This window comes from Stegostoma tigrinum, chromosome 6 (genome assembly GCF_030684315.1).
Source record: "Stegostoma tigrinum isolate sSteTig4 chromosome 6, sSteTig4.hap1, whole genome shotgun sequence".
NCBI classification, from domain to species: Eukaryota; Metazoa; Chordata; class Chondrichthyes; order Orectolobiformes; family Stegostomatidae; genus Stegostoma; species Stegostoma tigrinum.
Genome location: NC_081359.1, coordinates 93,777,478 through 93,801,431, shown reverse-complemented (window position 1 = coordinate 93,801,431; position 23,954 = coordinate 93,777,478). Strand labels below are relative to the sequence as shown.

Genomic DNA, 23,954 nt, shown 5'->3' with positions numbered 1-23,954 from the left:
AATTTCAGCTGCTGCAATCAAATATGAAACGCTTTTTGGGTGTTTGTACCATACTAATCCATTAAAGTCTTTAAACAACAATTTTCCTTACCTAAGAGCATTCTGTTTAAAGCCTGTCTAGTTGATTGGTGTCTGATGTCCTCATGATCACTTGTATTGTTAGTAACTATTATTTTGATGCATACTCAGATCCTAATCCTTTGTCCTCCTCTTGTTGATGCACCCTGATTCCTTGGTTTCCACCCCCCCCCCCAAAAAAAAATTACTCAGCATAAGACTGAAACAGATAAAATAATATGGACTGCTGATCACAGATAACAAGATGTAGAGCTGGATGAACACAGCAGGCCAAGCAGCATCATAGGAACAGGAAAGCTGATGTTTCGGGCCTGGACCCTCCCTCAGATGGGGGAGGGGGAGGAGGTTCTGAAATAAATAGCCGGGGGGAATAGAGGAGAAGATAGGTGGAGAGGAGACAGACAAGTCAGAGGTGGGGATGGAGCCAGGAAGAGGTGAGGGTAGGTGGGGAGGTGATAGGTCAGTCCAGGGGAGGACGGACAGGTCAAGGGGGTGAGATGAAGTTGGTTGGTAGGAGATGGGGGTGGGGCTTGTGGGAGGAGGGGAGAGGTGGAAGGACAGGTTAGGGCATCAATGTGGACTTCACAAGCTTCAATCTATCCCCCTAACGCATCCCAAATCCAGCCCAGGTCATCCCTGCCTCCCTAACCTGTCCTTCCATCTATCCCCTCCTCCCACCTCAAGCCCCACCCCATCACCTACCTATCAACCTCATCTCGCCCCTTTGTCCGTCCTCCCTCCCTCCCTCCCTCCCTCCCTCCCTCCCACTGATCTATCTCCTCCATCCCCATCTCTTTGACTGATCTTTCTCCTCTCCACCTAACTTCTCGTCCATCTCATCTTCTATCTGCCACCCCCCTCCCTACTTATTTTGATCCGTCTCTGCTGCCTTTCCCCCCCCTCCCCCCTCCGCCATGCTGCTTGGGCCTGCTGTGTTCATCCAGCTCTACACCTTGTGTCAGATTCTCCAGCATCTGCAGTTCCTGCTGTCTCCCTTGAATGCTGATCATTTCCTTTTGGCCTAATCTGTGACTAAGGTACAGGATAATATTCAAAGACGTGGTTAATTCTGACTGTGACTGCTATTATGCAACATTTGAGGGCAGTATTGCAATAAATTATAAATATTGTGGGGAGAAATAAAATAATGCATCTTTTGTGATTTTTTTGCAGGTACTTGGGTTATGATCATGCAGCAACACTTTTTCATATCAGGGACAGCCCTACAGACCCAGTGGAGAGGCCAATATATCTAACAAATACATTCAGTTTTCCAATCATTATACACAATGTTTCTTTGCCAGAAGATGCAAAGACCATGTTTAAGGTAAGTTATAATCCCTGTACTGCTTGTTGTAAAGTGGTTATTCTACTTTCTGAACAATGGACTGTTAAATTCAAGAATATTTATTTAACTGTAATTTTTCTTTCTTAGATTAAAAACTTCAGTATGCCAGTTTCTGTTCCTCCCCACAAAGCGCTCTACATATTTTCGCTCCATTTTGTGGCTACCACTTCTTCCATTCATATAGACAGCAACATTTTGCTTGTTACAAATGCATCAAAATTCCACCTCCCTGTGCGAGCCTATACAGGGTTTTTAGATGTAAGTACACTTTTAAAAAGTTTCTCGTACTTTCTATGTAAACTGAATCTCATTAGAAAACTTTAAGTTCTAGGATGAGTTCTGTTAGGCACAGACTATAATTTAAGAACAATGTTCTATCTATAACTTAACCCGAGGTTCCAAAGAACACATTGCTATATTGAGGAAGGGGTCCTGAATTAATGTGGAGTGTTTTCTGCTCTTGTAATCACCTGATATCTCTTTCTTTGTATTTTATGTCTCCTGTTTCTTTTTCAAACTTTTGGTATGCTTGATTGCTGTGAACATACTTTTAAATGAGAAAGACTTACTGCGTGCAGTGTTGTCAGGAAAATTTGGTATCTTTCATGTTGTATGGAGTCATGTCAGTTATATGTTCATTGACAATGCCTCTTGGAAGCTGCTGTCTTACAGTCCACAATTATGGATGAATATGTGGACAGATATCTTGAGTTATGTTTTACTATGCTGCAGTAGGGACATACCAATGATAACACTTTTTTTAGGATTTGTTTTATGGGGGTGAATATCATTTTTGTTTATTGCCCATCCCCTAAATGCCCTGGAGAATGTGATGTTGAACTGCTGCAGTCCTTGGCATGTGCTATTAGGGGCAAGAGTTCCAGGATTTTGACCCAGTGGCAGCAAAGACGTGACTGTATAGTTCCATTTCAGGATAGTGTGAGCCCTGAAGGAGAGCTTGCAGGTGCCGGTACTCCTATGCGCCATCTGCCGTTGTCCTTCAAGTTCTGTTGAAGCGGTCTTGATGAGTTGCCACAGTGCTTCCTGCAGATAGAGGAGCTGTGTGTTTTATGTCAACAGTGAAGGGAGTGAATATTGAAGGTAGGTGGATGTGGTGCCAAGCTGGCGGACTGTTTGTTTTTCTCCGGTTGCTCCAAGTATTAGTTGAGCTGTACCCATCCAGAGTATTCCATCTCACTCCTGATCAGTGCCTTGTAGATTGTAAGCAGGCATTAGAAAGTCAGGAGTGACATTCCATCTCAGCCTTGCAGCCACTCTGAGGTTCTGCACATGCTACCATTTTGACTTCTCCTTTCAGAAGTTGATGCTGCACACAGACCTCCTGAGGTCTGCACACTGAGGGGTGGAAAAACAAAAGAGATTATTGTGGCAACTAAAGCCCTCCTGACCAGAACTCCTAGCTTCCGTACTGTTGTAGCCACTTTATATGGCTGGTCAAGGTCAGTTTCTTGTCAGTTTCTTGTCAGAGATTTTGCAGAAATTGCGTAGGAGTTGAGTCTATCATTGTATAAACGGGGCTTTACCCAACTAAGGAATGAAGAAAGCTAAAGTACCTTCTGGAAACATTAAGTTTTGAAGTAGAGCATAATTTGGTTTTTTTTTGTTTCATTTGTGATAACATTCTTTACAAATAGCTATTTTTACATTAATTTTGCAGTACTATGTACTTCCACCAAGTTTAGAAGAACGCATCATAGACTTTGGCATGTTGAGTGCTGCAGAAGATGGCAGTATTATTTTTGTCATTATGAATAGCAACCCAATTGAGGTAAGGTGCCATTTTTAGATCAAAATTGATTGTTTAAGAATGTGTGCGCCATGTTTCATACTACTACTAACTTTGTCTTGATCTTCTCAGCTGGCAGTAAAGGGCTGGTATGTAGTGGGAGACGGCCTTAATATTGAATTGCTGATTGTCGAGAAAGGCAACAGGAGTGTAATTTCCAGCGTTTCTGATTTGGAAAAATTGTCGCCAACAGAACAATCTTCTGTGAGTCTATATTTCTGATAATGCAAACATATTCCATTTAAGTATTAAATTCATTTCAAAACTCTGCATGGCATGCTTCCAATCAGATTTTTGTAGTAATTGAATTCTAACAAATGGTAAGTTCTACCCAAACCCTTGACTGTTTTAATGCTTGCAAATGAATGCTTTTAGTTTATAACTGTTAGGTTAAAGTCCATTCCAAAACTAAGATTTTTACATATATTATAAAATCCACATGCTATTCCATGACCTATTGTTGCAGGTACTCCTGTTAAACCCTAAAGCATGTACTTCAATTCCAGCAAAGTCTACTTTTGGCAACTGGGACTACATCTAAGTTTAAAATTTATGTAATGCTAAAGTTTGTATCACATGACTTCCAAACACCATAATCTCTCATCTCCTTTAGAGCTAATGGTTTTTGTTCAAAGAAAATGTTATTCTTAATGTCCCAATGCTCTGTCTGGTGTTAGGATTAATTTGTTTTTGAATGGATTAGCATATAGGATTTGCAATACTGTTCTGAAGATTTACACCTAAATCATATAACCATTAGAAACTTTAAAGTTTGTGATGTTCTTATTTTGTTTTGTGAATTATCTGGCTTAAATGTTTTTGTCATAGTTTGGTCATATTATTGTTGTTTGTGATTAAGGTTAGTTAAATTGCTTTTTATACAAGCAAGCATATTTTTAGACAATGTTGCTGAGGTAAGTAAAGCTATTTGCAATTTGATATGTCACTTAAATTTGATGTAATTTCATTACTCTGCCTTTGGTTAGAAACTAATTACTCCAAGCTAGTTACATTACAGTTAATGTCGAAAGTAAGAAAGAAATGTTTGAAGTGCACGTGGCACAAGACTCAAACTAGAGATGTGTGGTGGAGCCAAGCTTTTATCAGCTGAGGTATTATCCCCTTAAACCGTTAGCGTTGTCTTCATGAACCCATCTTTAATCTAGTTTATCTAGTTCATTCAAGGTTAGAATTGAAAGAAGTGACAATTTTTTGATCACTGGCTTTGAGGTGGTATAAAGTCTATAAATATTTACTGATGGATAATGTATTTGTGCATTCTTCACAGGTGATATTAGCATCTGGTTATTATGCAGTGTTTAGGATGAAGTTGACTGCAAAAGAACTTGAAGGACCGTATGATGGAGCAGTGCAGATCACAACAGATTATGAGGTAGTGTTTGCTTTAAAAACGAAGTCTTTATTATTAGATTCACTGTTAACATGAGTCACAAAAATACCCTTTATGCCAGTTTACTTTTAAAGTGCAAATTTTGTGACCACAACCTCCATGAAGTTAATTCTTCCTTCTATCAGAATCACCCACTTAATCTGTTAAAATCAATTTCTCAGCTGCTAACAGCCAGTCCAAATATCTTCGTTTACTAGGTGAACAGTTGATCTGCACCATTTTGTCACCTGTTGGGATGCTACTTGAGTGACTGTCTTACACCAAACCACAGGTATAATGTGTAGAAACTTCAATTAGGTATGGTGAAAGTACATGTTTAAAGTTATACACACATAATTCAAGCATCTGGGGAATGTTTTAACAAAGATCTGTAGCTTGGGTTGCGGTTTCAGTTGTTGGCTGGTTCGCCAAGCTGGCTGCTTTTCATGCAAGCATTTCATCTCGCTTCTAGGTGACATTGTCAGTGCTTTGTAGCCTGTGATGATGCACAGTTGTTCTGTCCTGCTCTGAAGTTATACAGCCTTGTCTGTCATGGTAGGCAGTCTTCTTTCCAGTTTCATATTGTAGTGGTGTGTGGATGTATAGCGCTTCAGTGGAGGCTACTCAGTGCTAAGTGTCACCTAGAAGTGGAGATGAAATGTTTGCACAAAAACCCGTCAGCTTGATGAAAACTGCAAGTATCTGGGAAGCATATATCACAGCTGGCATGTGATACAGGGAGTACTTGGTATTGCCCTTTGTCAGTGCCAAAATGTTTCAAATTTACGGACAGCATAAGGGTTAGGCAGGAGAATAAATTGTGAAGATGACGCAGTCACAAAAAAAGGCAGGTTAAGTGAATAGACGAAGATCCGACAAATCAAGTATAGCGTGGGACTGTGTGAACGTGTATTTTTTTGGCAGAAAGAGTAATTAAGGTTAATATGTAAATGAAGAGCACTTGCAGGGATCTGGGTGTCCACATGCCAAGATTGCAAAAGGTTAAAATGCAGTACAGCAAGTAATTAAAGCTAGTAAAATATTTGAAATTTGAATACAAGAGTAAGAAGTTTAGATTCTGTTGACGCACTGGAGTCTTTCATCTGGAGTACTGCCCATTATTAGCCATGATATTTAAAACTCAAATGCATTGAAGGATATGAGACTGTTTGGACTAATTCCTGGAATGGGTAAGTTATCTAATGAGAAAAGTTGGACAAGCTATACTTTTAGCTGCTGGCGTTCAAAATACTAAGAGGTGACTTGATTGTATCTTATAAGATACAAAGGGGTCCACATATTGCTGATGTGGGGAAGATGCTTTTTCTTTTGGCAAAATCTAGTACTAGAGGTAATGATCTAAAATTCCAGAGGCTGCCCATTTAAAACTAGTGAAAATGTACGCATATGTCTTTGAACTCATTTCCTGAAAAAGTGACGGGAGCAGAGCCTTTGCAATTGTTTAAGGCACTGATACAAGCATTTCTGTTGATCAGGGGTTTGAAAAATAATGTGGATTTGACATTAAAATGAGATAACCCATCTTATTGAATGCTAGAGCAGATTTGAGGGGCTGAATGGCCTACTCCTGATTTTGTATGGTCTTCTATGTATGTTTATATTTGAACCAAAGCTGTAATAATGTCAGGAGCAGAATAGCATGGTGGAACCTCAACTAAGTACCAGTGAGCAACTTATTGCTGAACAAGTTCTGCTTGATGACCCTTTCCATCACTTTTATGGTTGAAGCAGTAAGTGACTGCGTTAATTTGTCCTACTTTCTCTGTACTGGACATAACTAGGCAATTTTAACACAACACTGACATTTAGTCAGCAGTACAAGAGCATCTTGGCCAAGGGAGCAGCAAGTTCTGGACGATGTGTTTTCAGTACTATGGCCAGAATGTTGTCAGGGTCCATTGCCTTTGCAGTGCCCAGTGCTTCCAGCTGTTTCCTGCTATCACCGGTGAATCAAATTTGGCTGAAAACTGACTTCTGGGACGCTGGGGACCTCGGGTGGCCAAGATCACTCACTCAGCACTTATGGCTGAAGATTATACAAATACTTCAGTCTTGTTTTGCACTAAAGTGCTGGTCACCCCATTGTTGGTGAGGACACTTGTGGAGCAGCTGCCTCCAGTGATTTGTTTTAATTGTCCATTACCTTGCATGACTGACTGTAACTGGACTGGACTGATCTCTTGATTGTGGAATAACTTAGTGCTGTCTATTACTTGCTGCGTATGTTGTTTGGCACCCAGGTAGTCCTCTGCAACTTCACAAAGTTCACACTTCATTTTTAGATTCTGCCTAATGACTTTCCTGGCATGTAGTCCTGCACTGTTTATTGAACTAGGGTTGATCCCTTGGCTTATGGTAATCATAGAATGGAAGATCTGCCAGGCCATGTGGTTGCAGATTTGAGTTGGAGTATAATTCAGCTGCTGCTGACAAACAGCTACATTCAATGGATTTCTGGTCTTGGCTTGCTATAGTGCCACATAACATGCTGGTGCGTATTATTGTTTGAAAAGTGGAATATTGTCTCCAAAAGAACTGAGATTCTTACTGGTACTGTCATGGATAGATACATCTGTGACTGGAGGATTGGTAAGAATGAGAGCAATTGCTCCCCCCCCCCCCCCCCCCCCCCGTTGTCGCACCCCTTCCCACAGACGCAATTTAACAGCCGTGTTCTTTACGACTCAACTAGCTCAGCTTATAGTGCTGCTGAGCTATCCTTGACGGACATTTTAAGGTCACCAGATCAGTGTAGTCTGTGCCCTTTACTTCCATTAGTGCTTCCTCCAAGTGATCAACTTGTGACATACTTATTCAACAATTTGGGAAGTGATACATAGGAGGCTTCCTTGTTGATTGATCTGAACCATGATACTATTTTCCTTTTAGTTTGTTGAAAAGCTGTTTTAGCATTTTGATACTGCCAGGTGACAGGCTTGCTGTGCTGTTTCAGAGAGCAGTCAAGAGCCAGCCTCGCTGTTGTGTGCCTGGAGTTACACCCAGATGATAACAGAATTCCTTTCCTCTGGGACATTGGTGAACAAGATGGGTTTTTGCAACAATTGACAGTGATTTCATGGTTATTGTTACAGACTTAATTGCAAATTTATTTTGAATTCAACTTTCAACATCTCCTTTTGAGAATAGAACCTGGGTCCCAGAGCATTACCAGATTATCTGGATTGTTTATCCAGTGTCAATGCCATGACATTTTTGCCAATTTATGAGTGAGATGACTGATCGATTTCCTATCAGTTCCCACCACCAGGTAGTATTTTACAGCAGCGATCTAATGAAGAACTGCCGTGAAGACAAGAATATTTATTGGCTTAAGTTTTTAATTGTAACAAACAGCTGTATTCAGTAATCACTTCTGTTTTGTTCTTGACTAACAGTTGTTTCATTTTTGATTTTTGCAGATTTTAACTATTCAAGTAAAGGCACTTATTGCTGTAGGCTCCTTGGTTTGTTCACCAAAGCATGTTGTTCTTCCAGGCTCATTTCCAGTAAGATACTCATTTTCTGCTCACTTTAATATTTTACTGTTCTTGTCTAAATGTTGAACAAAACAAGAATAGTTTGAGTGACCTTGCAACAAATGTTAATTCTTGTCTTTTGAATGATTCTTTGAGTGAGCAGTACCTGGACCTGACCTTCATTGTTTGTTTGTGTATCTGTGATGAGTTATTGTGAAGTGTGGTAACAAGTTTTTTTTTAAATTGTAAGTTTATGAATATTTTGTTTTACAGGGGAAAGTAGTTCATCATAGTTTAAATATAATGAGTTCCTTCTCACAGAAGGTGAAACTACAAAATATACGCCCTCTAACAGAGGATGTGCGATTCTACTACAAGAAAATGAAAAATAACAAGGATGATTTAGAATCAAAAAAGAAATCCAAGGTTTGTCATACTTCATCTTGTGTAGACTGTAGGATTTGTGTGGATACAGTTACTCAGCACACTAGCTTGCAAATTCAAACTGTAGACTTCTGATGCCACACAATAGTGAAAATAGGAAGAGAAGGATAGAGCAGATGAATACCTGACAGGAGAGAAATGTAAGAGAAGGCTTTAGATTCCTGAAGGGACAGGTGGGAATTGTACAGATTGAGTGAGTTACGTTGGAATAGGACTGGGACTGACATCATTCTTGGAAATTTTTTCTAATGCTATTTGGAGTAGATTGGGATTGGAATCCTGACAATTAGTCCAAAAAGAAGAAAAGCAGAGTTGAAGTTAGAAGTTGGGACACTTCTTTCTGAACGGTGAAAGAAACCTAGATAAGTTAAGAAAGAAGTGGAGGATAGCAAGCTAAATGAAATATATTTTAATGCAAAGAACCAGAAACTAAGGCACACAGTATGGGCCAAATGCTAGCAAATGGGACTAGATCTGGTTGGGATAACTGGTGAGCAAGGATACGTTGGACCAAAGGGCCTAATTCTGTGCTGTATGATATAGCTATGACCAAGACTGTTGAAAGATGGGCAGGATTGGCAGTTCAGCATTCCTGGTTGTAGGATTCTCAGTTGAGATAGAGGAATAGAAGAGGAGAGATGGTGCAGTGTTTGATCGAGGAATCATTTTATAGCAGTCAGGAGGAATGATATCTTGGAAGGATCATCAAATGAGGCTGAAACAAGAACAAACTGCTGGAAAAACTCCATGTCTTGCACCATCTGTGGGGCTGAAACAGTTACTATTTTAGGTCCAGTGACCGGTCTTCAGAAACAGCATCAGAAACCTTTCCTACAAGGATGTCAGGCCTATTCCTGTTCAGGTATAACCTGCTTAATCTGTACAAATCCCATCTTCCCAGAAACTGTACCAAATGCTTCAAGAATTTAAAGCTATCGGCACTGTCTCTGTCCATCCACACACTTATCTGCTTGATCCGTTGCTATTTGGAGATTAATCTGAGCAGGCGGAAGGTGCAAGGTTGCATTTTAGAGGTGATAGCCATAAATTCAGTTATCCTCCATATGAGGTTCATCAGGTTCAACCAGAGAGTTAGTGTATGGATCCAGAAATCTTGGGCACAGCCTCAGTGCAGACTTTGCATTGGCCTTCACCAATGGAAAAGGACAATGCAAGTGTAGAAGTTAGGGTGATAGATTTTGAATTAGAAGAAATAAATATAGAGAGAACTGGTGTAAAGGTCTAGCAGCATTGAAAGTGAATAAATCTGCAAGCACAGATGAGATGTATGTCAAGGTTATTAAGGGAAGTAAGGGATGTGATAATCGGAAACATGAGTGATAATTTTTAAATCCTGTCTGATCACAAGCAAGATGCCAGAGAACTGGAGACTGTTTAGTGTTAACTCCTGTTCCATTATTTAAAACAGGAGGAAGGAATAGACAAGGAAATTAGACTAATTGACCTGTGGTGATGGGAAAGTTGTGTTTTTAAAAGAAAAAATTGAGGGACAATATATTTGTACTTAGAGACACCAATTATTCAGGGGCAGCCAGCATGGGTTTATGTGAAGGTCATGTTTATGACAAATTTGATTGAATTTTTTTTAGGCAACCAGGAGTGTTGAGAAGGGTATTGTGTTTGTGGTTTATGTGGAATTTATAAAGGCTTTTGATGGGGGCCCTCATAGACTAATCAAGGATGTAAGAGCCCATGGGAATGCCAGACAAAGTGGCACTTTGGATCCAAATTGATTGAGAGGTAGGAAGCGGAGAATGATAGAAGATGTTTTTCTATGACTGGAAATCTGTTACCAGTGGAGTACTACAGGACTTGGTACTGGGACCTTGTTTGTGGTGCACATTTAATGTTATGGACTTGATTGTAGTGGATATGATCAGGATGTTTCCTGAAGATACTAACATTGGTAGATACTGATAGTAAATACTGCAGAAGATCACTGTAAACCACAGGAGGAGCACAAAAGACTGGACAACTGAGCAGAGCAGTGGGTAATGGAATTCAACCCAGAAAAGGGGAGCTATAGGTTTGGAGGACCATTAAGGCAAGGGACTACACTGTGTTAGGACCCTGGACAGTACTGAAGATCAGAGAGACCTTGATATGTATATATCCACAGATCTCTGTAGGAAGCAGTACAGGTAGATAGGATGGTTATGAAGGCACTTAAATTATTACAGGCAAATAACCTAAGATATCGAATAAATGAACAGGAAGCTTGTGCTGGAACTACACAAAATAATGGTTAGGCCACACCTGGAGTACATCGTGCAGCTCTGTTCACCACGTTTATAGAAGGATGTAATTGACTAGGAAGAGTACAGAGGAGATTTCCTAGGCTGTTGCTTGGGTTGGAGGACCTGAGCTATGAGGAAAGATATTGAATAGGCTAGAGTTTTCTTTGTAACCGTAAAGCTTGAGATGGGTCCTGGTAGAAGTAAACTTGAGGGGCCTGGATAAGGTGGATAGGAGGGTGGATGAATCAATGTTTCTAATGGTGTTGGGAGTCTGAAATGTACCTCCTGATAGTCTTTTTCTGGCTTAACTATTCTAATACTTGAGCAGTAACTATTCACTTCAGTTGATGTAGCCACCAAGGCTATAAACCAAGAGCTGGAAAATTGGATTAGTGTAATCAGACTTTTTACCGTTTTTTGGGTCGGTGCAGACATGGGCTGAATGGCCACTTTTTCTGTGCTATAAATTTCTGCATCTAAGAAGCATTTACCTAACTCTGTTTTTAAACTTTTGCAGTGCCAAGGCAAGTATTGGTTGCTTTGGTAAAATTTAAATATTGACCTGATTTGTTAATTGTTTTATCCTTTTTTGCAGATAGCAAATATTTATTTTGACGCTAGCTTACAGTGTGGGGATTATTGTTATGTGGGATTGCCTTTTTTATCGAAATGTAAGTAACTGTAATTAAACAACATAATTTCATCAAAAAAATGTACTTGCGGCAAATACAAGTGGTTTTATGCATTGAGTTTTTATTTGTCTCCCACCTTTTCCCAGCGGAGTTAAGATTGCAGCATAATCTCGCAATGCAAGATGATGCATGGGATGCAGACTGGGATCTGTATAAGAATTTGTACAAAAAATGGACAGAACTTAAAGAAAACTCAGGGCACAAGTGAGTTTGTTAACCATTTTAGTGCTGAAAGCATTGTTTTTAAAAAAGATGCCTATTATTGATGGGTCAGGTAGCACTGTTCCCACTGCCCTTTAATCAGTTGCTCTGGAAGCTTTTGATATCACATTTGGCCCATTAATTTCTTTTGTCAAGTATCCTGAAATTGGATTCTATTAGCCACTTTCTTGGATGGGGTATGAGTTTACTGTGTGCAACTATTTAATGTGTTTGGTCCCCAAGCACCTAATATAGGAATCATTAGAATTTTACAGTACAAGAAGCCATTCGCCCCATCTTGTCTGTGCTGGCTCCTGAAAGAGCTACCCAGCCATTCCCATTCTCCAGCCCTATCACTGTAGCCTTCTCAAGTCATGACTTTCAAGCCTCCAATTGCATTTGTGTTTGCCACTCTGCAGGCAGTACATTCCAAATTCCAACAACTGTGAATGAAGAGGCTTCTCCTCTCTCTCCTAGCACACTCACTGACAGTTTTGAAGTTGTGACTCCCTACTCACTGACATACCAACTAGTGAAAACAGGATATCCTTTATCCTGTCAAAATACCTCAAAATTTTGAACATATCAGTATGGTTACCTTTTAACCTTCTCTACTCCAAGGCAAATAAGGCCAACATCTGTTTTTCCTTGTATCTAAAATCCCTCCATCCTCCTATCATTCTTGTAGTTCTCCTTTTGCACTTGCTCCAAGGCTTTAACATCGTTCCTCAAATAAGCTGTCTCAAACTGAACATAATACTCCAAATGTTAACTGACTAGTGATTTGTAGCGATGTAGCATCACTTCCTTGCTTTTTACTCTCTGCCTCTATAAACCCATGGATCCTATAAGCTGCCTTAACAACTTATTCAACTTCTCTGGCCACCACGCAGAATCATGCGTGTGAACCCAAAGTCTGTCTGCTGTTGTACTCCCCTCAAAATTGTACTATTGAGTCTGTATTGTCTTTTCTTTTATTCCCCCTAGTGAAATATATTACCTCACATTTCTCTTCATTTGAAATTCATCTGCCTATTTGGCCATTCTTTCCAGTGTTCCTCTGAAGCTGTTCTGTGTCATTCTACAATTCTGTTCTCACTAGCCAAGTATTATATGCATGTTTAGAGATTTTGCCCTCAACACCCACTCCCCAAATTGTTTGTGTAAATCAGGAAAAGCCACAGCCCCAAACAACACTGATCCTCGGAGAACATCACTTGAAACTTATCTCTAGTGTGAGAAATGCCCATCTATACCTACCTAAAGAATGGTGCCTAGACTTTGGAACTAATTTATTTATGGATAAAATTGCAGAGAATTTAACACCATATCAAAGCTGCTGATTTAAGCTTTTAAAACTTCAAATCTGTAGCCAGCACCCTGATAAGCCTCTGACTGATTTAAGATTACCTACAGTGTGGAAACAGGCCCTTTGGCCCAACAAGTCCACACCGCCCCTTGAAGAATCCCACCCAGACCTATCCCCCTATAACCCACACACCCCTGAACGCTACGGGCAATTTAGCACTGCTAATCCACCTAGCCTGCGCATCTTTGGACTGTGGGAGGAAACCGGAGTGCCCGGAGGAAACCCACGCAGACACGGGGAGAATGTGCAAACTCCACACAGACAGTTGCCCGAGGCTGGGATTGAACCCGGGTCCCTGGCGCTGTGAGGCTGCAGTGCTAATCACTGAGCCACCGTGCCGTTTAAGGTCAAGTGTGAGGTGCTAAGAATAATGCCAAACCATTAGATAGAGGTGGTGAGCTGAAGGTGGTTTGGATTCAAAGCACTATGGAACTACAGTGATTTAAATCTGTATCAGCAGTACCTGCTGATATAAAGTTACAGAATTAATCTTTAAGCATTCAGATCTATAATATCTTATTCAAGGTTAGTATATTCCTGGTTGAAATTAAATGGAATTTAGACATAGCAATTAACAGCAATTGAGGGTTAGCTCAGTTGGCCAGATGGCTGTTGTGCAACAAAGAGTAACACCAACAGTGCAGGTGCAGCTCCTGTACTGGCTGAGCTTACCATTTAAGGTAATAACTTATCAACCTTGCCCCTTGCTTGATGTCAAGTGACCCTCCGGTTAAACCACCGCTAGTCATCTCGCTGATGAGAAAGCAACTCTATCTTCTAGGACTATGGTGACTTTTACATTTCATAACAAATGAGGTTTATTTTTAGAACCATATGGATATCTGTCCTCTGTCATGTCTCTTGTGTCTGGCTCACAGCCCTGTCAATAAGATTTGGCTCAGTTGCTAAACAAGGCAGTGTTGCTGCAGAGATAACAAAGTGTGGAGCTGGAGGAACAAAGGCCAGGCAGCATCAGAAGAGCTGGAATGTTGATGTTTTGGGTCGGGACCCTTCAGAAAATGTCAACTTTCCTGTTCCTCTGTGGCCTGGCCTGTTGTGTTCCTCCAGTTCCACACTTTGCAGATGCTGAGGTCAGCAATAACAGTTCATGCTATCTGTGCTGCAGATATTTGATTTGCCACAGCTGTACAAACACAATGTTATTGGAAAACATTAGATCAACTACTGCAGAGGGTAAAATTCTTGGAGTGGATTCACTTCATTTAAATTTTAGCTTGCACTGTCAAGGATGTAGCAAAGGTCACATTGTGTTGTACGGTGCTTTAACTACATGTTGCAATATTCTAAATGAAGCTGCATTGTTCTAGTTTTTTATGAAGGCATGCATTTGTGAATGGTTGTTTTTTTTTTGTTTTAAGGGTTGATGTTGTCTTTGAAGTAGATACAGACCTACAGAAAAATGTTCAAGCCGTAGTAACATCAGAGCTTATGTGGCCATCATTGATCAATACAACACGAGATTTAATTTTTCCACTCACAAACACAAATAGCACATCAGTAAGTATTAATTTGTAAATTTAAATTTAAAAAGTAAGTTTTAAAATTGAATCATTTTTGAATGGCTTTAAAAAGTTTCCATGCAGTAATTTGCCTTCCTAACTATTGTTTTCACACTTTCTTTTTCCACAGGAAAAAGAACTAATTTTAGAAAATCCAGCAGATGTACCTGTGTTTGTCCAATTACTTCCTTTAGCATTGTATCCCACTCCGTCACTTGTTGCAGATGTGTTAATGGAAAGGTGCGTATTTGCTTTTTAACTTTATTTTCCACTGTTTAACAATGGGAGTTGATATAATCAATCTCACCTCCTCCTTCGACTCCCAGCACCTTGTACTACATAGCCTTCAAGAGATGGAAATCTAGTCAAATGTTATCTTTCCCTCCCTCCCTCCCTCCCTCCCCCCCCCCCCCCTCTCCCTCCCTCCTCCCCCCCTCTCCCTCCCTCCTCCCCCCCTCTCCCTCTTTCCCTTACTCTTGAAGTAACTTTCTAAATTTAATTTACTTTACTTTCCCTAATCAACCTGCTCAGATGTTATTACACATTCTGGAGTTGGTGGGACTTGAATCCATGCCTCACGGTCCAAGGGTAGGGACAAGGGGTGTCTCAAGCAGGGAGAATATTGGCTAACATATCAGCTGTGCTCAATTTGCTGGAGTTTAAGCTGGTGAGAGGAAGCTTCCTTGATAATAGGATTTTTGGCTAGTGCCACAGTTGTACTGGGGCTAGTACAAATGTACTGTGCAAGATTTTCCATTCTATCTGACTGAAGTGTTCTATAGTGAAAAGACACACAAATCCAACTTATAATAAAAGTGGATTAATTCTGATTGCTATCAGATCTGGGACTAAATAGCTTGTAGTGTGAGAGCTATGAGTTTTTCACTAGCTATTTTATTGCTATTGGTTTTTTCAACTCTGAATTATTGAATCACTAGCAACAGTATTTAAGTAACAAACGCAGAAGTTGCTGGCAAATCTCAGCAGGTCTGGCAGCATCTGAAGAGAAATAAGTTTAATGTTTTGTGTCAGGTAACCCTTCGTATCTAAGAAAAGGTTGCTTATGGAAAAAGAGCATTCCAGAATAAAAAGTATTTTAATTGGAGGGTTAGTTTCAAGGAAATGGAAACAGATCTACCTTTGACAATTTGGAATCAAAGATCAACCAGCAGAACTGTAACAGCATTTAAAGTGTAGAGCTGGATGAACACAGCAGGCAAGATGCTGCTTGGAGAGGGGTCTGGTGTGGTCTATCCTATCTTCTTCCACGTGGGAAAATACCTTGACTCTACCTAACGCAGCTCGTCTCTAAAGCTAGCCCATGCTGTTTGAGTTCAGTGATGATGGGAAACTGCAAATGCTGGAGAATCCGAGATAACACAAAGTGTAGAGCTCGATGAACACAGCAGGCCAAGCAGCATCTTGCCTGCTGTGTTCATCGAGCTCTACACTTTTTGTTATCTCGGATTCTCCAGCATCTACAGTTTCCCATCACTGAACTCTAACAGCATATTGGGCTAGCTTTAGAGACGAGATGCGTTAGGTAGAGTCAAGGTACTTTCCCACGTGGAAGAAGATAGGATAGACCACACCAGAGGCCCCTCGGTGATGAGAAAACTGGACAGTGAAATGAAACAGAAAAAGGTTGAGCATGGCAGACGTCAGGGTTGATGTTAAAAGTGATGACCAGTCTAAATAATAAAGATTCAGAAGGAAATGAGGGGGTATCACCATGAAGAAACTGCACATATGTATAGACAGCTAAATAATAAAATTGTCATGAAGTGTACTGGTATTGGTAGTTCTGCTATAACTTGTTTCATTCATGCGAACTGGCTGTAACACAATTGAATAGTGGGCATTGTTTGGATAATGCAAGCTTTCTGCTGTACAAATAGCAATTTTTTGTAGCGATTTTCTATGTTACCTTTCTGCAGCATGATTTTCATGTAGCACAAGGTCACATGAGAATGCAACTGTCATGTTACAGGAGAACTGCCTGTACTGTAGAGGCCCTTCCATCCATCACATCTGCACTGAGTGAAACTAGTTCCCCTTTCTAGAAATTGATCCATAGCTTTGAATGTTATGACATCTCTCAAGTGCTTATCCAAATAATTTTTAAAAGCTGAGGTTTTCCACCTCAATACCATCCCAGACAGTGCATTTCAGACACTCAATGCTCTGGGTGACAAGTTTTCCTCATCACCTCTAAATTTCTTGACTTTCACTTTTTTTTTAAATTCATGCACCCTTGTTATTGACCCTTCAACAAGGGAGATAGCTGCTTCCTATTAATCCTGTCCATGCCCCTCATAATTTATATGTCTCAGTCAGGCCACCGTTCAGCATTCTCAACTGTAACGAAAACAATCTAAGTTTCTACAGCTTCTCTTCATAGCTAAACAGCTCCATCCCAGCAACAAGCTGGTTAGCCTCTTCTGCAGTGGAGGGGTATGAGTGACTTTGTTAAGTGACTAACTGAGAAGTTGGACTGTTCTCCTTGGAGAGAAGATTAGGAGGAATTATAACAGATAACTCAAACTAGTCTGCTAGAGGCATACCATTTCCATTGGCGGAATGATTTGAGGATGTATTTGGCTACATGACGAAAAACCTTGATGCAGTGAGTCACTTGGCTCTGAAATGCCCTGTGCCTACAAAAATAGATCTGGTTGTGGTGTTTGAAGAAATTTGGATAAGCACCTGAAGAGGGAAAATTACCTAATAATGAGAAGAGGAAGAGAATGGGATAGCTGAGTTGAACTTACAAAACATCATTATGGGCGTGACCGGTCACAGGACTGCCTTTTTTTTGTAATCAATCCATGAATCTCGATTGTGCTTTTAAAAACAATTGTAAATTATGCCACCTTGGTGGGTGTGTTGCTACCTTTTTAAGAATAGTTAGCTTTTTTTAAAGCTTTAGAAAAGGAAACACTTACTTAGTTTTCACATCAACATATTTATACAATCTGTGTAACTTTTATTGACCTGCAGTATTTTCAGTACCAAATAAGTTTGAGTTTGGCCTTAGTATGCTACGGATAATGCAAACCAATCATTTTGTAATGCGGTATGAGGGAGGAACCTCTTGAAAGGCTAGCTTTCACTGTCAGTTCATTGTTACTAGTTAGTTCTGACCAGCAACTGACTTGATAGTGTATAATAAATCAGCTACATTATTACAAATGAATGTGCAACCACTTCAAAACTGGATTTTTGAAGATCTTTTGACATCAGTTTCAAATTGTGATAGTGATCAGCTCAGTGATCCTAATTACCCGTGGGTATCTGATCTATTGTATATAATTCAGGTAAAGTATTTCAAAGAGGCTGTTTAGTGATATGGAAGGTTTAGTAAAAATAGCTTGTACATTTTTTCGTTACTTGCTTTGTTTAATTTCAGGCTTCACTTGGGCAAACATCCAAATCTGGACACACAAACCTTTGAATTTAAAATTATCAGCAACCGTGTAAGTAAAATGTTTTTCCTTTTGAGGAGAACAAATGGCTCCATTTTGTGGGTTCAGTATGAGCTTGAGAGTCCTATTATATTATGTTGCATTGTGGATTTTGTGACTTCAGTAGCTGATATAAGAACTTGAAATTTGATGGAAGAGAAAGAGTATTGCTCATCTATATGATTGTATGCATACGTACTCTTAATACAGAAGTCTTGGTCTTGATAGAAGAATCCCCAGCAGAAGATAATTTTCTACAACCAAAAACTTTGAATCAGTTGTCATGTCTTTAAACTTAAAAGTTTATTTCATCTATTTTACTTCTAAATTGTTTCTAGACATCATCCATCAAAACTACTTCAGGATTTGTGGAAGGTTATGCACGACAGTCTGTGCTAAATATAATTCTGAGATCTGGTGAAAAAAGATCTGTGACTGTGAAGTTTACTCCAATTCACAACAGAACTGTGATGTCCTTAATTATTGTAAGGTGTGTTTCTGGTCATGTATTGACTTCTGATGCACTGACTGAAGATTATTTCTCCATGTTTTCTTCATTTGTAGAAGATTATCAAATACATTTCTTAAAAATACCAAATTAGATGAGATTTAAATTACATGCATTGAGCTTAGACATACCTTTTCTAATCTGGTCAGCTCTTCAGGCTTGCTGACTGTTGAGTTAGGAAAATTTTAACTAATGAAGCTTATGTTACTGATTAATTCAGAACTTTGATCTGTGATTGTTTTGTCACCTAACTCTTTGTTTCTGCAGAAACAATCTGACAGTAGTGGATGCAGTTATGGTACAAGGGCAGGGAACGACTGAGAGCCTGAAGGTAGCAGGGAAGCATCCCGGTCCTGGAAGTTCATTACGTTTCAAAATTAATGAAGCTTTGCTTAAAGACTGTTCAGATAGTAAGTAATTCAGCACTGAAGAAAGTATATAAAAAGGAAATACTGAGTGTGTAGCGTATGCTGGTTAGCTCAATTGAATAGATGGCCAGTATTAATGGCAGATTAAGGGCAGTGCTTAAGGTTTGACCCTGAGTCTGGCTGAAGTAAACTCTTGGGTCTGCCTCCTTTCCATACCCATAGTGAAATAAAGCAATAGTGTTTTGCATTTTGGCAGATGATTGCTAAAGGCTTGCCTTCAGGCCTAGACTTTTAAAGAGGAGGGTGTAACAAAAACCAATAACAGCCAGTGAGACAAATGGTCAGTTTTATTGATGCTGCTAGAAATGATTAGAAAGTGGAGCAGCAGGATATTTTTCTGCTCTTACCGTCTAGCTAAGTAGACAGACGCCAAGGTTTAATGTCTCATTGAAATAGCACCTTGAACCTTGCTCACACCCTGGTATTTCTGTTTGGATTCAGTTGTAGTGAAAATAAATCCCTCTTGTGATTTTGGGGGGAACCAAAGTAAGGAGGATTATAGGTTATGAATTTTAACAGTTTGACATTATTTATTGTCACTCTACAATATTAGAAGCAATTTGGTTATTTCAAAGAGAAGAGGAGGCTGAGCATACACCTTGAAGTTTGTCACAATGGCATTGCACCACTCGATGCATTGTGAAACCTCTGAGAAAAATCGACAGCAATGAGGCAACAAGGCAGCCCCAGGCCACCTTTTGTCAAAGGCTGTTAAGGATGAGCAAAAATGCAGCCTAGCTAATTACGTCCCATGAAAATATTTTTGAAATGTGCATTGTTCATATTGAAACAATAGGTGCGGATCCGAAAATCCCAGGTTCAACTTTTTGACCTTGTGCTTAATTGCATTGTACTTAACTTCAGTAGATGCCATAATTAGTCCTGTACCAATGGCTTTGAAGGAGTTGAGAGTGATAGCCATTGACACCGAGGCTGCTCTTGACAGTATGGCATCTAAAAACTGTAGCAAAACTGGAGTTGGTGGGAATTGGGGCAAATTCCTCACTGCTTAGAGTAATACCTGGCACAATGGAAGATGTGTGGTTGTTAGAGATCAGTCATCTCAGCTATAAACATCTCTGCAGCTGCTCCTCAGGGTAGTGTATCAACCCTAACTATTTTCAGCTTGCACTAATGACTTTTTCTCACTTTTATGACTTTAAGTGGAGATGGTTACTGTGCAATGTTCCATACTGTATTTGTAACAACTCATACTGATGTAGTTCATGTCTAAATACAGTAAAATTTGAAAAATACCTGGGTTTGGGCTGGGAAATTACAGGTAACATTTGCAGCATACAAATGGCAGGCAATGATCATCTCAAAAAAAAGAATCTAACCATCTATTAATTAACTAACCTGTACCAGTTCAAGTGACTGTTGTTTTGTTCCAGATTATCATTGTTAAAAAGCACTCAACAAAGTCAAATAGAATAGCCTAAAGTTGCTCAATTACTTTACATTTCCTTTCTGAGAGACTAAAGCCAGAATCTCCGTTGCCCATATCCTGAGGGTTATCATTGACCAGAAACTGAACTGGATTAGCTGCATAAATGTAATGGTTTGGAAGCACAGGTCAGAAGCTAGGAATTCCACAGCAAGGAGCTCAATCTGACTCACCAAACCCTGTTCACTATCTACAAGGCTCAGGTCAAGCGGGCAATCCAACTTGCCTAGATGGGTGCAGCTCCAACAACATTCAAGAAGCTTGACGCTCTCCAGGACAAAGTAGCCTGCACGAATAGTACCATGTGCACGAATGTGCATGCTCACCAGTACTGGTGCTCAATGCCAGCAGTGCATGCCATCTGTAAGATACACTGCAGAAATTCATTCCAAATCCATGACCATTTCCATCTATAAGGACAAGGGCAGCAGTACTTGGGGAAACTATCAGCTGAAGTTTTCCCGCCAAGCCACTTGCCATCCTAATTTTGGAATGCATCATTATTCCTTTTAGCGTCAGTGGGTCAAAATCCTAAAACTCCCCCCTCCGTATTGTGGATTACCTACCCCAAATGAACTGTAGCGGTTCGAAAAGGCAGAACACCACCACCACCTTCTCCAGGGCATCTAGAGACTACCAATAAATGCTGGCCCGGCCAGCCGTGCTCTCTTCCTATGAATGATAAAAAGAACTTCAGGTCCAGATGCTGCAATATTCATGATATAAATTTGTTAAAGGTGGGATGTGGCACAAAGCCACCCTCAGTTTTTTGCATCATTGACCTGAACTTGTATCAAGCGATTCAATGAGCTATCCAATGGGTTGCAAGCAATGCCCGAGAAAGAATCACTGCTCCCAGTAATGAGTGGGGAGATAATGTAAACATGTATTTCATGTTTACATATTTCATTGAAGACTAATTCACTTGTTAAAATTACAGAAATGAAAATGAAAGAGCCAAACTTCACATTGAAGAGAGTTTTTAAAGTAGAAAATACAGGACAACTTCCGGTTCTTGTCAAGTCTATGGAAATTAGTGGATACATCTGTGAAGGATATGGCTTCAAAGTTGTGAACTGTCAAGAGTTTGCACTAAAACCGAATGCCTCTAAAGACATTATTATATTGTGAGTCTTTCTGTTTATTTTGGTTTGGTTTAGTTTTATTTTGGCTCCTTTGGAGGGCTGTTCAACCCACTCATCCTTGACAATACAATGGTATATTTAATTTGGAAATGCAATTTCTTTTCCTAAGGGAGCTCTAGGTCAATGGACTGAGTCAATGAGCTGCTTTCATTACTGGGGTTTAAGAACTTAATGTTGCCTACTTACTTACAATGCTGTTTTCAAACGCATGTCTGCAAACTTATAATAAAGCAGTTATGATTATAACCAGCAGCTAACTTTTTTTTGTAAAGACAGATCATAGAGGTGTTTTTAAAAAATAAAACATTTTGCTATCAGTCAGCATAACAAAATAACAGCCATAAATCAGTGAGCATCTTAACAGGTGATTAAAATCATTCTAGCATTTACATTATTTGAAGTGTACCTAGATCTGCATGACCAAAGGATGCATTTGTGATGCTTTAGTCTTTTTAATGTTAATTTTTGTGTTAAATAGCTTTATGGTCACGATCTATATTGTACCTCGTTTTTATTTTCAGGTTTACACCAGATTTCACTGCCTCTAGAGTTATCCGTGAACTAAGATTTATCACAGCAGGAGGCTCCCAATTTGTTTTCATATTAAATGCATCACTTCCTTATCATATGTTGGCAACATGTGCAGAGGCCCTACCTAGACCTAACTGGGAGCTGGGACTGTATGTGATCATCTCAGGAATAATGAGGTATCTTTGCTTATATACCTACCTTGATATTTTATTTGTTAACTGCTTAATTGGTGAAATGCCTCACCATATTTTCCGAACAATGTAAATGAGGAATCCGCATCTCCAGAAGTTCTGCTCCCTCAATAGAGGGGCACCCCATTACGTAAGGACAAAGAATTCTCTTACAATTTGGCAGAGCGTACACATTCTAAAAGTCTTCAATCAAATGGTTACTGAGTAAGATCTCTGCTTACCTATCAAAGTAGAGTTTAAAGAATATCATCTTTCAAGTGATAGTCTTGCCACGCAGATCAGCTAGCCTCCATTATAAATGGAGCTGTGACCTGATTGGACTGCCTGGTTCAATCGTCAATGTGAGATTGACTTTGACTTTGTCTGAATGGTCTTTATCTGTTTCACCATCTTGAAGACACCAAGATTCTAAGTGGAGTCTGTTTGTGCCTGCCCCACATTTGGAAGCTTTCTTGCTATTTGGTTAATAAATATTTAAAAAGCATGAATATGAACACTGAAAATATAATAGGTGCTAAAATGACTTCTTTCTGAGCAGTACAGAGCAGTCTTTAGTGAATCTGGTTTTTCAAACTAAAATTCAAAAATCTGCAGAAAGTGTATTGAAAAGGAGTTAGTTTGCAATGTGTTTCATTATTGGTTTGTAATAATTCATTCCTTTTCCAGTGTTTTGTTCCTTTTGGTGATTGGAACAGCTTATTTAGAAGCTCAAGGAATATGGGGGCCCTTCAGAAGGCGTCTGTCTTTGGAGGGGTCCAGTCCTCCCCTCGACATGGGTAGGACATTTGATCTCAGGAGAATAGTTGGTATTTCATCAGATGGAAAGTAAGTATAATACTCTTGACGAATTTGTGTTTCATTGGAGCATTTGGAATATATTATTTGCATTGATCTGACGTTGCATCTAATAAGGTGCAACACTGTACCCCTTCCCCCATCTATACTACTAGGCTTTATGTTGGTTGTTTTGAATAGCTGTGATATTAGGGGTGATATGCTATGCAACACCATGTGATCTTTGATTTTGGGGATTAATTTGACCTTTGTTCAGTCGGATGAGCAAAGTGTCATAATATATTTTCATTGGTGGCATGCATGTTAAAATAATCAGACTGCCAAAGTCGTCATTGTGAAACCTTTTTAGACTCCTTCATCCTACAAGAGTCAGATTATCCTAGAACGTAGAAACATAAGAATTGCTCGGCAAGAAAAGGCTACCACCTCGGTAGTCGCATAATACAACAATAATGAAGTTCTTGATTTAATTATGGTAATCTGTCAATTAGTCTACAACAGACCCAGAAATGACGTGGGAGTCACCAGAGATGGAAAGGTTTTGGAGCCATGAGTGCAAATTCATTGATTTCTCTCAAGTGAGCTATATTTTACCCTTTGTCTCCTATACTTACCCCAAAGTGTTCTGAGTAATGAATCTAATATGCATATGAAGTAAGCATACCATCTACTTTCACTTTTTTTCCTTCCTACAAAGCCCTGCATATAGGTTTGTTGATTGCTCTGAGTAACGTTTAGTCAATTAGTTTTGAATTTATCTTCCTTCAAGTGTAGGCTGTGGTCTCCAATTCTGACAGGAGCATGCTTGAACAAATAACAAGATTGGGGACCCGGGTCTTTT

The 23,954-nt window shown here is 39.7% G+C and overlaps 1 protein-coding gene across 1 annotated transcript in view; it reads left to right on the top strand.

Moving 5' to 3' along the window:
- The window catches only part of tmem131 (transmembrane protein 131), a 181,116-nt gene that overhangs the window by 122,995 nt on the left and 34,167 nt on the right, over window positions 1–23,954 (top strand). Inside the window, exons 15-31 of the mRNA XM_059646779.1 lie at window positions 1,252–1,405; window positions 1,514–1,684; window positions 3,105–3,215; window positions 3,306–3,437; window positions 4,522–4,626; window positions 8,064–8,150; window positions 8,394–8,546; window positions 11,418–11,493; window positions 11,601–11,718; window positions 14,464–14,602; window positions 14,735–14,844; window positions 18,014–18,080; window positions 18,407–18,558; window positions 18,844–18,986; window positions 21,392–21,578; window positions 22,118–22,303; window positions 22,985–23,143. Of these exons, the coding sequence (XP_059502762.1) occupies window positions 1,252–1,405; window positions 1,514–1,684; window positions 3,105–3,215; window positions 3,306–3,437; window positions 4,522–4,626; window positions 8,064–8,150; window positions 8,394–8,546; window positions 11,418–11,493; window positions 11,601–11,718; window positions 14,464–14,602; window positions 14,735–14,844; window positions 18,014–18,080; window positions 18,407–18,558; window positions 18,844–18,986; window positions 21,392–21,578; window positions 22,118–22,303; window positions 22,985–23,143 (2,250 nt within the window). The remainder of the gene's footprint in view (window positions 1–1,251; window positions 1,406–1,513; window positions 1,685–3,104; window positions 3,216–3,305; window positions 3,438–4,521; window positions 4,627–8,063; window positions 8,151–8,393; window positions 8,547–11,417; window positions 11,494–11,600; window positions 11,719–14,463; window positions 14,603–14,734; window positions 14,845–18,013; window positions 18,081–18,406; window positions 18,559–18,843; window positions 18,987–21,391; window positions 21,579–22,117; window positions 22,304–22,984; window positions 23,144–23,954) is intronic.